Here is a 14,136-nt window from a genome sequence, read left to right as displayed (position 1 = left end):
TGAGTTGATGCTCTAGTAAGAATTAGATCAAATATCAAGCGCCTTATTTATAAAGCAGACTGGGAATTTGTCAATCCCAAAAGCAAAACTTTTAATGAATTACATGCTGTGCTCCCTCTGCTACTATTAAAAAAAAAACCGCCAAAACCCACAAAACCTTTCTTTTTCTACTGTATTATGCTGCAGATAGCTGATGTCTCCTTAACAGCTTTTTTTTTTTGTACAGCTATTTCGAACAGTGGTTAAGTTTAACACACTAAATTTGGGCTCTTGACACTTGGAGAGTAGTGGAAGGGAGATCTAGATATTGGCTAGTCTAGATATTGGCTCTTGGACAGAGACAGATGCTGCTTGAAATTATCACGGAATTTTGAACACCTTGACTAAAGCAGCAGCAGTCTTACTGTCATGTACCAAGAGGTTTTACGCAATAGCTAATACCTTTTTGAGTATGTTAATATGCAAATCAATAGAGAAACATACTTACATTTTAATTAATTAGGTTTTGAATTTAGTATTCTCTTGAGATGAGTGCTTGTTGGAGATAGTGCAGGGAAGTCCAGGGAAGGTTGTTTATTTGCAAGGTTTTAATTACATCTGATAATGGCTATGAAGTTAATTTTTTTTTTCTTACCGAGATCTTAGGTTTTGAGGCACTCTCGTATGCCAGTTAATAGAATCTGAAGAAATAATTGCTCTGATTGGTATATTCTTTTGAGTTTATGGTAACAGAGGTCCACATGGTTTGTTTATTGTTCTAGGGAATAACGTAGAATCACATGCAGCAGGTCTTATGCATTTTATATTGCATCAGAAAACAGTTTCCTTCTTTATTATGCTAATAGATTATAGACTGGAATAGTCTGCCGAGGTCCTCTATGTCTTTTCATTTGTGGAGGTGATAACGGCTCTTTTACCAAAAACTCCTGCCTTCCCATCAACAGTCCCCTCCTGTCTGCTATTCTGGGAGGCAAACAGCCAAAGCCTTTTTATCTAAAATTGTCAGATATCCAAAAAAACAACACCAGACAATATTTTCATTTGTTCTTTTCGTGACTGCATCATCTTTATCTGTAGTTGTGGGGGTTTTTGTGCATTTTTGTTTGGTCTGTGTTCTTTTTAAACAAAGTTTATGCCCTTGTCACCTACCCTAAACTAGAAGCATATCTAGTAGGAGTTTGGGGATTCAAATAGTTACCATATACAGGCTCTCAAAGAGGTTGACCTTCATTTATAGAGTGTTTTGGAAGTATACCTGGGAGCAAGAACTTCTGAACTTTTATAGGATCATAAGGTGTTTGACAGAAATAAGAAAAACTTTATTGACTTGATGTTATGGTGTTTCACTGGAGCTGTAGTTGCCTGATGACCCTGTATTGAATGTTTCTGTGAGCTCAGTCTGTAAAAGAGAATGAGACTATGAGTTGGTTGGAATACAGTTTCCATGACATAACAGCATTTTAGTCTGAATATTTTGGGATCAAGTTAAAAGATTTTGGCTTGAGAGTGTTTTAGGTGGGTTTCTTTGTTGTATTTTAACAAGTATGCAGCCTCTTGAGACAAACATTTTCTGTCTCCCACTCCCCAAGTCCTTTGTCAACCCTCTGCTACCCCCCTCAATTTTGAGAGCAAGCACTCTTCAAAAAATTTTTTATTGCCAGTCACAATAGAAAACAAAAATAGATCTCCATACACATCCTCTTTACTTGTTTCTTTTTTTAGGGATGTACTTCAGTTGCAGACACCGAACTGTCTTGCATTGTACAGACATGTCTAGAAAAGTATCTGAATTGTTTTCATATTTTATGGTAAAAGTTTTTGTAGCTTGTTGAAATGTAGCATTCTTTTAGGTTTCAGTAATTAAAGGCATTGTTGCATGTGTCTGGTAGTTGTATTTGGTATGTCAAATATTGTTTTGCCTTAAATGTGTTTTAAAAACTCAGCCTTTATAGTTAAAACAATTTAATTACTGTCATTACTTTCATTATTGTCATCTTGCAAAGTAAATCTTAGTCATAAACTTTCTGTGCTGGTAAAGGAAGATTCTTCCCGGTTTTGCTGTGTTTCAGTTTTGTATTTGTGTGTGCTTGCTCTCTTCCTCTAGCTGCTACAAAGATACATGTTTTTGTACAACAAAGGTGAAAACTGGATAGTTTTGTGATAAAAGTAATGAAGACATGCTTTCAGCATGCTTTTTTGCGCATTTAAATTTTGCAGATGATCACTGAAGATTTTGTTTGCTCTTTAAATGGCAAAGGTGTAGGGAGGGATAAGGGAGAGGCTAGTCCAAAGGTCAGGGCAATAGCCTGAGACTTGGACTTCAATTGGCAGTTTCCTTCTGCTGCAGATTTTGGGTGTATTGTTGGGCAAATCACCTTTGTGCTCTAGCTGTAAATTGGGTTTAATAGTACTATTCAAGTTTGTTTGAGTGTGGCAAGGATAGAGATACTGAAGCAATTGACAAAATATAGAGGTGTGTGTCTGAAATGGGAAACTGTTTTGTTCTGCATCTCCTGTACTTGGCTGACATCTTGCTTCCCCCTACTTGCTAGGTGGTGCTCTAACTTTTACTGTATGGACTCTTGCTCAGTAGCATGGGAGAAGAGGAAGGACTACACCAAACACAATTACTGGTATGCAATTTTTTGCTTCTTAAATGAAACCGTACTTTAGTATTTTGTGCGCTTTCAGGAACTGGGTGACAAAGAACTATTCTTAGATGTAAGCTACTAATTTTAAGTAAATTATAGAAAAAAAAATCCGATGAATGCTGTGAAAGGTTTACCTTTAAAACGCTATTAGAAATGTTTTTTTCCTCTGCTTCTACACACCTAAGTGTGTGTAATATATTGTGGTTTTCAAGTTTTCTGCTGCATTCTGTTTTGTTAGTGTGTCTTAGAATAGTAGATGTATGAAAACCAGGTTAACATTCAATTGAAGTTTTAATTATTCCTCACAAGAACATGAGTTGAAATAAAAGAAGTTACAAACTTTGCACACAGGGTTTAATGTTTGATGACATAATCATACACAGTTGATCAGTAGTCCCAAAAGATGTCTCTGAAGGTCACGTTGCATGTGTGATGTGTGTGTTTAGAAATAGAAATAGTACATAGTACTTTGTAGGAAAAATTAAATGGGATGTCCTCCAACAGGAAGTTTCAGGAATATCTAAAAAATCTGGGAAAGGCACTATCAAGCAAAAGCTTGGGTTGTGTTTAATGAGAATAATGCAAATATGTTAGGTTACAGGAGAAAATTTTAAAACTTCTAAAGCATTTAATATATTGGTAATCCATGGATAGCTTTTAAGAAGTCTATGAAAAATGACCATAAGACCAAGTGCATATATTCTACATGTAGTCTCTGTATATTATGATTTCTAAAGAGTTTTGTACTTTCAATGGAAAGAAATCTTGTAAGAGTTGGCAAATTAAAAAAAAGAGGTTAATTTATTGTTATGTACAGCAATGTAAGAAATGTTGTACAGAGTCAGACCAAATGTTTATCTAGCTATTGTGCTATCCCCAGGTTTTCAGAGTAGATAATTATGTAATGTATTTTGAAAGGAACAACGTTGTTGCACTTTAGTGGATTTTTAGTGACTCTGAAAAAGCTGAGAGAGAGCTCTCTGAAAATATGTGGAACATACCATAGCAACCAGAAAAGCAAGGCAGAGGTTAGGGCTTACCAAGAGAAACGGAAAATGATATAGAAAGACACTGCAATAGTATTTTGGTTTTATCAACTTCTAGTTGAAAAACTGTTTTGTTTGGGTCACTACGTTAAAAAAATACCCAAATATTGGGCAAACAGGAATTCTAAGGACGGAAGACTTGGAAGGGACATAACAAATGTGCATAAATGTGTAAGTCAGGTACTAGCTTTCATTTGCAGCCTAATTTTTGTAAGACTAAAAGAAGTGACATCTACATTTAGAAAAGTTACTTTGTATTTCAAGAGATCAGATGCAATTTTTGCATGGGGCACTGTTGTCAAAATTAGTGCAGTTCAGAAGATCTGGAGGCTAGTGGTTGAAAGTCAAGCCTTGGAAAATTCAGCAAGTGATTTTTATATGTAAATTATGAGAAGCTTGGATGCACCTCATTTATTTTTAGCTGGTGAACCTAAACTAGGAATTTGGGAATTTTGCTTTTTTAAAAGTCATCTGGGAAAGAAGTACAGAAGCCCATGCAGAGGATGACTCTGCCTATCTTTATTAGAATTGCACAATTCACGTCGGAATTACACAATTCATTTACTCACATGAGCAAGGGAACAGGATATGAACCTCAGATGAATGTCTCAAGTTATGTGGAACAAATCTAGATCGTACTCTCCCTATAGCCAACATAAGCTAACCTTTTCAAGTATGCTGCCCATGGTGATTTTTCATGTTACTCTGTTAGCCATGTTGATGTTCTGGAGGGGTCAAACCTTTTAAAGATGGTGTGCCAGGTTGTATTTTTATTTCCAAAATTAGAGGTTAAGCATGCCAGTAGAAACTCGGGAGGAGCGAGGAGAAACTGCCTCTCCAATAGGTGAAATACAGCCGTTGAGATGTTTGCTTCTGTGCGAAGCAGCGGCTCCTGACTTCCATCAAGTGTGGAGCTTAATGGGAGCCAGGAGCTGGGAGTCCCTGCCTCTCTTCGATGCCATGACTTGTGGACCTGCTCACCCCTGGTTCCCGAGTGCCGTCTTTGGGACCCAGTCCATATGTTCCTGACCCTTGTTGTACCACAATGGCCATTCTATAACCTGGTATGACAATTCTGATGTTTCTATCTTAAAAGAATTTGCTACTTAAGATTAAAGTTTTCTGTTTTGTTTTATAATCTTTTTTTTTTTTACCTCCCTCTTGAGCTGTTTACATTGTACAAGAATTTTTTTTTTTTTTTTAAACAGGACACAATGTTTGTGCGAGGATTAAAGAGAAAATGTTTTGATGGTGAAGAAGATATTGAAGGAACTCTGGCTGGTATTAAGGCTATTCCTTCATACAATATTCAGCGGCAATCACTTTTAGATATGTCCTTGGTTAAACTTCAGCTGTGTCACATGCTGGTTGAACCTAACCTTTGTCGTTCAGTACTTATAGCCAACACGGTACGGCAGATCCAAGAGGAAATGACTCAAGATGGGACTTGGCAGATGATAAATACACAGAGTACAGGGCAGGCATCCCTGGATCGTCTCGTTTCAACAGATATCCTCTGTCGCAGTTCATCTAGGGAACAAGCTGAGGGAAAGCATGTTCCAGGCTATAGTACTTTCAGTAAAGACTTTGAGGGTGACCAGGCACAAGATAGTTCAGAAACTATGTCAACAGCCTCTTCAGTGCAAGCTCCGAGAAACCTGCAGAGCAATGTGTGGGAAATGGAGAATCCACAAGAAAATAAAGGAAACTTTCAAAAATCATTAGATCAAATATTTGAGACACTGGAGAATAAAAGCCCTAATTCTGTTGAAGATCTCTTTTCAGAAGTTGACAATTCTTACTATGATCTTGATACTATGTTAACAGGCATGATGAGCAACACAAAAATGGGACACTGTGATGGCCTTGAAACATTTTCTTCTCCAACAGCTACAGCTTCTAACTCTAATTGTAAATCTGATCTTAATGAGCTTGATCATATTGTGGAAATCCTTGTTGAATCCTGAAACTCCTTGTGTAGGAGATAAATATCTGTTAATGGGAAGAAAAGACTCTAGAAGGCTATTTCCACAGTTTGTTCTATCAAATCTGCACGTGTATTTTACAAATATCTATATATTATATAGATATATATTAAAAAGCACTTCATATTGCAAAATAGCGTTAACTCTTAAAGTTAACCTGCAACTTGTAGTGTAATAATCTGGTTGTCCATTGAACTGTAAGTACATACGGTAATTCTTTTTAAGTTGGGGGTCTAAGGCTCTTGAAATTGGGTTCTTTTTACCAATTTGGTTTAGCCTTTGATGGAGGATATGCTCAGTGAGAGGGATTCTCTCATCTTTTTATTATACTTCTCCCAGTAAAAATGGTAATAAACGTAGAGAGAAGTTGGATAACTGGTTTCCTATTTTCCTCCGGTTTCCACTTTGTTACACCACAAAACTCACCGTATCTGCTGCTTCTATTCTAAGTCGCTACGTGGCTCTTAAAGAGCAGTATGCAATAGTTCCTGTTATCCTAGCTAGCTTGTTCTTCTTTTTTTTTTTTTTCCTACAATTTTTACTTCAAAAATAGTTTTAAAGTGTTTATTGGTGTTTAGATTTTTCCAGGTATTTTCCTAAAATATATTTTTACTACAGATGTTATGTCAGCTGCTAACTTAGTAACTTTTGATCATATCTGCAGTTGATGTATTTTTTGAAAGATTTTCAAAAAGGGATGTTTTTTTTACCGTGAGCTACCCAATGTAGTTCAGTAAAGTGTATGTAAATGTAAATATACGATTTTATACTTTACATTAAAATGTAAGAGCTGTTTTCATGATTCTGTTTTATAGAGTAGTACTTTACTAAATTGAGAATTGTACAATTATGCTTTTCATACCCATATACTTGAGTATCATTAGAGGAAGAGCTTTGATCCAGCTAGATACAATTACATTTAATTCATTTCAGACCATACTTTTTGTTAACTACAAACCTAAATTACGTAGGTTTTTATTTATGTGTATTTATATGTAAATGTCATCAAGTGAATTGTTTATCACTGAAGTCTACCATCAAATATTTGTTTATATGGGTTAACTATCTTGCACTAATTACTACAAAAAGTGTTATTAGCGGCCTTTAAATATCAACTGGTATGTCATGATGTCTTGTCATAATTAATATGCTCCACTCTTACTTACCAAGGGTTTCCTCTTGGCTTTTTTTAATAACAAAAGACAATACAACATGGGATGGTGTTCTTTTCTTCAAGTACTCACATTCATTTTAGAGTGTATATAATTAAGCTTATTCCTATGAGTCTTTTTCAGGGGAAAGGGATAGATCAAGTACAGTGTAGGATTTTGTTATTAAAATGACAAATGTTTACCTTCACAAGCTGGTACTGGCAAAGAGCGCTGAACTAGCATGGAAGTAGAGAAGAGGGAAAAGATTGATTGGTTTCTGGAATGTCTTAGCATGAGTTGTGCCAGGGGAAAACATCCACCAGTAACTCAGTTGTTTTCTGTAGACCTGAACCAAGCAAGTTGCTAAACATGAAGAGAGGACATGTCTGTGGCTGACAGACTCTGCCTTCCCACAAGTGACCTTGCCTATTGCACACTGTCTTTTGCAGATTCTCAAACCCCCAAAAATGGGGCGGTGGGGGGGGGGGCAGCCTCCACAAAAGGAGACCACGAAGCTTCTGATTTCAAGTGCTTTAGAAGCATCTGGTTTGAGGAAAAAGACTCAATTTTTCAAAATCAACAGCTGAATGTATATTAGTGCAGTCACATGAAACCATGCAGTTGGTGTGAGTCTTTAGTGAATTTGAAAATGTTTCTTGTGTTAAACTTTGCATGAGATAATCCATAGTTGCTGTAGTAAACATTGCTTCCTCAATTAAAACTTGATTAAAAACTTCATCTTAAAGTATGAAGTGTCATATAGACACTTGCAAGTTCAGTCTGTATGGTATAGCTGGACCAAAGAAACAAGCCAGTACTACATGTCTTAGTCAATGGAGAGATCACTTGTAACTGGAAGGCGTTCAGTAGTACATCCCGGTTCAGGAGGATGCAAATATTGATGTGAACTGCCATATCTCACAGTGAAATAAGTCTGGTTTATTTGGCAGTGTTTGTTGTAGTATCAAAGATTGCTTCAAAATTTTAAATCCACAGGAAATTTTTCTTCATGCTTTTCTGGGTGGATTGGTCCACTGAATTGCACAGCAGATGCCTCAGGGTAAAGCAGAAAGCCAGAAAGTTTCCAAGCGTTATAAAGGGAACATTATCATTGAGTTGAATAACTAAGTATCTTCTGTCCTTCCGGGAGAGTTCCCCAAAACTGCTCTGAACTGTGGTTGAAAACCCACAAGTTTGAACAACTGTGGGTGTTCTCCTCTTCCCCCCCACCCCCTTTTCATTAAATGGGCAAGTGCACGTTAAGATATTTTAAAAGATGCTCTCCCCCACCTACTTAGGGTGCATCAGTCTCCGTGTTACAGGTAGGCATTAATATAATTTGTTCATAACTCTCAAACTGTATGTCAGATGCATGTGTGTGGTAACTGTGTATCTCACTGTTCAAAGCATTAGCTGGGTGAGTTCCTTTTACAGAGGAAGCTATGCCTCCTGAGAGCAATTTGTAGAGACTACTTGGCTTAACCAGAAAGAGATTTGGTAAGTATGCATTTATGTAGTTAAGCATTTAAACAGAAATATATATCCTGTTCAGATACCCTGTACAGACTTCCCTGTATCAATTTTGTTCTTAAAACATGCCAAATCTGTGCTTTTACATGCCTGATATCTTGGCTTAGGTCTTCAGCAGATACAAGAATTTGTGTTGCTGAAACTTGCACAGTCACTCTTCAGAGCTGCTGTGTGTCTGGAACTGGTCTGACTTTGGCAAGGACCAGTCAGTGTAAAATCAGCTTGTCTCCCTGCTGCTTTATTGGGGTGTCTCAGTCTACTTCAGCTGCTCTTGTTGCATAATGTCACTTTTGTTTTTAAAAAAACACCACTTTATTTTCTAACTCACATTGTCATTTCTTTGCTACTCCAAAGCATAGTTAAATATGCATCACTTAAAAGGTTAATGCAGTATATTTACCCTCTGTGTATTCCTCTTAGTGAGAGACATCAGAAATGATAGGGTGCTTGTAAAACGGTGAATTTTTAAATTACTTGTGAACTGTTACTACAAATGGCAAGAGATGATACTTGCTGATGGTGATTTTCTTAATTTCTACATATAAATGGAAAATAATTCTGTTAAATTAGGAAAGGCTTCTGTCAGATTCTGCTACCACTGCTAGCAGCCTTTTTTCTTTTATGTATTCCTAGGGAAAAGAGTCCTGAAACTTGCATGGCAGTCGAACTAGGCTGTTGGTCTGAAGAGCATAACTCAGCTGTAGGCTTGCACAAAAGAAGTACTTACAAGCGAATAGCTAACATCAAATCTGCTTCCTTCTCAGGTAACCTTGAATATCTGTCCCCTTCTGCCTCTTTGCCTGTGGTTTTATTTCTCCTCTCTTGCCTGAAAATCCAGAACATACGGAGCTTCTGGAGCTCAGGCATTCAGCAAAGGCAGGAAGTATGAGGATCCAAGTTGCCTTAACAGTGGCTTGTGCACTTGTCTGCTTATTGTGCACTTGTCTCCTTACTGCTTCCCTGTTTGTTTTTGTTTTTTTTTTAATCCCCTCTCTCTTATCACAGCTCTGTGAGTTTATCTAGCGAAAGATGTTGCCTGTCTTCATGAACATAGCTGTATTTGCCTAAAGGACAAATTTGGTAAATGAAGAGAGAATTGTTTTCATTGGATGGTTGAAAAGCACCTCTCCACACTGCCTCAGAGGCACAGCAGTGAGTGGTTTCAGCCTTGAACAGGTTAGGGATTCACGTGCAAGTTTTTACACTCACCAGGAATTACCTGTTTTCAGAGCTGTCCTTAGACTGTTTTTGAAGTCTCAGGTATGTCTGGACTGCTTTAGCAGGCATTTTAAAAAGCATTATTGTAAATTGACTGATAGTGTAGTTTTATATTGTAATTACCAGACACATTATGGATGTCCCATGCCTCAGAATATTGATGTGAGTGTATGACTGCTTTGCAGTTCTGCAACTTACTCCATATTCCCATATAACTAAACAAACTGTCAAAAGTTAGGATAAAAAAATATCCATTTATTTGCTGACATCTAGGATAAGACAAATAAAAATGCTTCCAAAAGTGGCTTTGTTCAAAGTGAAAGTATGTTTACGTCTCAGGCCTAGGATGGATAATCCCTCATGCAAAAAAAACATGACTGATCATGACAAATTCTGATTGCTCATCAATTCTTAAATGAGTGTGATTTCACATGCTGACTAATACTAAAAGTACAAAAACACCAAGTTACAAAGAAAAGAAATAGACATCTTAGGAAAATATGTACTTTTGTCAATTTGGCTTGTTCAACTATAGGCTTTCACAAGGATTGTCTAAACTCCTTTTGGTGTGTCATGCAAAGTTGACAGTTAAGATATATTTTCCCATTTTATCAAGGGAGTTCCACGAAGATATGAAATCCCCCTAAATAAGTTGTTAGGAAAGAGACTTACTTCAGATGTCTGTAGTGACTTTGATTTTTTTTTTCCTTAAATTCAGTGAACAACACTAAAATTTTATTATCTGACATGATTTTCTTAAGTTTGTATGGTAGCTTTTAAAAAAAAAAATAATTACTCCTTTGTTTAACCAAGATCCCACCAAAATGAGTGGTTTATGACCTAAAGAATTACTGTGGTAAATGTTGATGCACAACCAACATGTCAACAGGAAAATACAAAGCTAGAGGCAACTTTCCATTGCAGGGAAAACATTCAGTAATTTCAACTGTCATCTTTTTAGGGAAGAATAATTGAAGATACAGGTGATTACATGACTTCTTGCAAAAACAGAATTATAATGAAATTGTATCCACATGTCTGCTGTATTTGGAAGTCCCCTGGGAGCATGTGGGAAAGTGGCAAGTATGTACTGCAATACTAAAGTGCTACAGCAAAGGAATAGTATGTCGTATTTTTTATATGCCAGTTACAGACAAGTTTTGCAGATCAAGAAAATGTAATGTAACTTCAACCTCAGGTTGTGCAAGCTTCCAAAACAGGACTTCTAAAGGGAAGAGTGGGTATGCTGCTAAAAAAAAAAAAAAAAGTTTAATACTTGGAGGAGAAAAGCGGTACTTGTAACGCATTCATTCATTCACTTTTCTGTGATTGAGATCATTACTGAGAGAAATGCGAGATATGGAAAGTACTGGGTGTGGGATTTTTTTTGTCCAGCGATCTGACTGAAGTTTAAGATAAAACTGTTGAATGGTTATTTATTTTAATTGAAGCCCGGTAATGTGGTTTGCTTTTCTGTGTCTCCTTTGTTTGAAAGGTATAGGGAGAAAGAGCTTTATCTTGTAAATCGTGATCCTGTTGACAAAATAGAATAATAGCTTATTTAGTACTCTGACAAATATTCAATAATATGGAGGGTTTTGAAGAAAAATACCATCTTGAGTCATAGCTTTTTTTTCGTAACCTTGAGTAAGTATAGGATTAATTAGTATTTCACAGAGGCTTTACCACCAAAAAGAGGTGGTAAAACTAACCCGGCTTTAGTGCAATAGGCACTACCCTTTCTCACTTCCCTATGGAAGTGTGGCATACATGATTCTTCTGTCATTTGGCTTCAGAGTAGCTAATTAGTTTTAACCAATCTGGCAGACCTCACAGTCACTACATTTTTAGATTATTTTTTTTTTTAAGCACGGAGGTGAAAGATCAGAAGAAAACTATGTTCTGTACTGATATCCAGTAATCCAGATAAGGGAGAGACATTTATAAGTTTCCAGGCATGAGACCAGCTTCAATTAGAGCTTGTACCTTAGAGGCAATTAATCACAGGCATAAATCTATAGGAAAGCAGTCTTCATTAGTTCCTGTGTTCCTGGAACCGTGTTTTTGAATAGATGCCTAGTACAAAGGTAAGTAGAAGTAGCAGACCTCCAGTAATCCTTTTCGATGAGTTATATAGAGACCCTGATTGGTTTTGGGGTTGGGGTTTTTTCTGGTTCATGTGAAATTTGCTGCAAAAGCAAAAATGCTGTTTGTGAGAATGGTGTCCTGGTCTGCTGCGGTGAGTATAGTCATACTGAAAGACCATGTTTAAATCATACAATAATCGTGTTGTGAAGTCCTCTGTTTGCCTCGAGGTTAGTTTGAGGCAAAATGGGAGAACATTAAAGACTCTTAGAACGTGACCTCATTTGAGAAAGTGAGGAGGGCCTTTTAAAGTTTCTGTCAAGAAAGGCCTTGTATGTGAGATCAGACCTCTGAATTCTTAAGCCTGTGGGAGAAGCGTGGCTCCTTTAGCTTAAACTGTGAGTTCCACAGGACATAAACATCGCTAAGCTGAACTAGGTTCCAGTTCTCTTACATGAATCCCACTGTTGACACAAGCGAAAAAGCGACAAAAACCTTTGCAAATAATCAGTGTATTTTGTGTCATTTCTATTAACTTCTCCGAATGTTAGGCTATAACTCCAGAGTTCTGATGTGTGTATTTAAACAACTACATGTTAATTTTTTTTTTTCTGTAGATCCTGTCAGAGCATGTATGCAACAGAACTGACCTTTCTAGAAACGCCTGCTGTAGAAGGCACACGCACCCTTTTCTGTTAAACAAAACAAAAACTGGTTACAAAACAGCTGACCACATTAGGTTATTAATAACTTAAGAAAGCATGGGGAAAGCAGGACAACCAGTGTTGGTGTCTTTCTGAGTGGTCTGCTGAACGGGAGGAGAATGGCAGGGTGGCTCAGGACTTGCATTAACTTGCTGTAGCTGTAGAGAGGAATGAATCGTTCGCTGTACCAGTGCTAGAGGATTGCCCGGAGAATGTGTCGTTTTGACTAGCAGGGGTCAAGTCTAAAAAGCCTATTTTTTGCTCATTACTAAACCACTTTGGTGATGGTGCTGGTTAAATTGCCCCTTTATGTGTTGCCTTAGACATAATAATTTCAGATCTGTTCATTCTACACCAGCTACTTTTGTACAGCTATCCTCTGTCTATTCCTTGGAGATAATCCCTGGCATATGGCAGGGGTCGGTCCTGGTGTGATCTCAGCGTTGTCCCTGGTTGACTTGAGTGGACAGAAGAATCCTGAACATTTTAAGTTACTCTTCCACTTAAACCACAGTGCGTGGTGGGAAGGGAAGGAGTACAGGGGGGATATTTGTTCCACTACTCCTCCTTAGCGCTGCCATCGGTCTCCTGCTTATACTCAGTGCAGCAGATGGACCGTGAGGGTCAGGGTGTCACCCCTCAGCCATTCGGGGCGGCATCTTCCTCTCCGACACAGCCCCAGGAGCGTGTCAAAAAGGATTCATTAATGTTTCTCGCAGCAGCGCTCGCTCCCCTTGTGCTCCCGACCCCCGGCAGTGAGGTCAGAGCACAGCTGTGGCCCAGAAACCGGTGGTGGAGGTTCGCTGCGGGAGAAAGGCGGCCCGGGGAGCCGGTCCCCTTGCCTCCAGCCATGGATCCTGCGGGGTCAGCTACGGCTTTCAGCGCCTCTCTGCCCTCCAGCCCTTACCTCAGAGCACCGGCCCTTCGCAGATGCCTATTGGGAGACACGGGTTAAAATCCGTTGGACCCGAGGGGCTTCAGAAAAACATCAGTTTTCTGCAGCTGAATAATCACAAAAAGCAACTGATCTTTCATCAACGTTGTAGCTTATCCCCAGCGGACCACTGCAAGTGTTTCTGTAGTATTTATTAGACCAACATATAATCCGTGTGTGAATTTGGTCTGTGCTCTCATTTGGCGCAGGGGAGAACCTGCCTGTACAAACGTACTTGATTTTTATTTGCATTTACAGTGCTACGGATTAATCTAAACCCATCTCTGAGGGAGCCGAGCAGCTTTTTAGGGATTCATCGGGTAACCCACAGCGGGCAGGGCCTAACAAAGGCTCAAAATCAATTGTTACAAATACTTGGATGTCACGATTTTGAAATCTGGTTTGCACAAACACTTGTGCCAATATAACTTGATTACGCAAATGCCCGTGGAAAGCAAATATATGAGGTTTGAGCGTGGCTAAAACCACCTCATCTTTGAAGGGAAAAAAAAAATAAATCAAGTGAATATTTATGGAAGAATTGTGCAATGTTTGATGTAGCTTTATCACCGGTTGAGAGATGCGTGCGCCTTCTTTCCGAACTGCCCTGGAGACGGGAGTTGTAGGAACGCTTTATGGCGGCCCTTGCGATTCCTCATACTTACCATTTGGCAATTTCGGTCAGAAACTGACGGCGAGTTTAAACTAAAAGAAAGAGGAAAAAAAAACATAAAAGGAGGGTGCCGGGCTGGGGTCAGGGATCCGCGGGCGGTTTCAAGCCCCAACACGCGGCAGCAGCGCCTGCCCCCCCCTTCCCCGCCGGGCCCGGGGC

General features: G+C 38.5%; 1 protein-coding gene across 1 annotated transcript; it reads left to right on the top strand.

Moving 5' to 3' along the window:
• The first annotated feature begins 2,527 nt into the window (after nt 1-2,527).
• CDCA4 (cell division cycle associated 4) lies at nt 2,528-6,897 on the top strand. Its single transcript, XM_026849489.1, has 2 exons — nt 2,528-2,633; nt 4,906-6,897. Exons 1-2 carry the CDS (start codon nt 2,595-2,597, stop codon nt 5,662-5,664), a joined length of 798 nt encoding a protein of 265 aa, XP_026705290.1. The 5' UTR covers nt 2,528-2,594; the 3' UTR covers nt 5,665-6,897.
• The last annotated feature ends 7,239 nt before the right edge of the window (nt 6,898-14,136 follow it).

Source organism: Athene cunicularia (genome assembly GCF_003259725.1).
Source record: "Athene cunicularia isolate RWA chromosome 5 unlocalized genomic scaffold, athCun1 chr5_part1, whole genome shotgun sequence".
NCBI classification, from domain to species: Eukaryota; Metazoa; Chordata; class Aves; order Strigiformes; family Strigidae; genus Athene; species Athene cunicularia.
Note: the sequence above shows the minus strand (reverse complement) of the source record. Positions and strands in the feature narration are given on the sequence as shown.

Coding starts and splice junctions, on each gene's coding strand:
- CDCA4 (XM_026849489.1), top strand. CDS start 2,595: ATGGGAGAAGAGGAAGGACTACACCAAACACAATTACTG. Junction 2,634..4,905: donor TACACCAAACACAATTACTG/GTATGCAATTTT, acceptor TTTTTTAAACAG/GACACAATGTTTGTGCGAGG.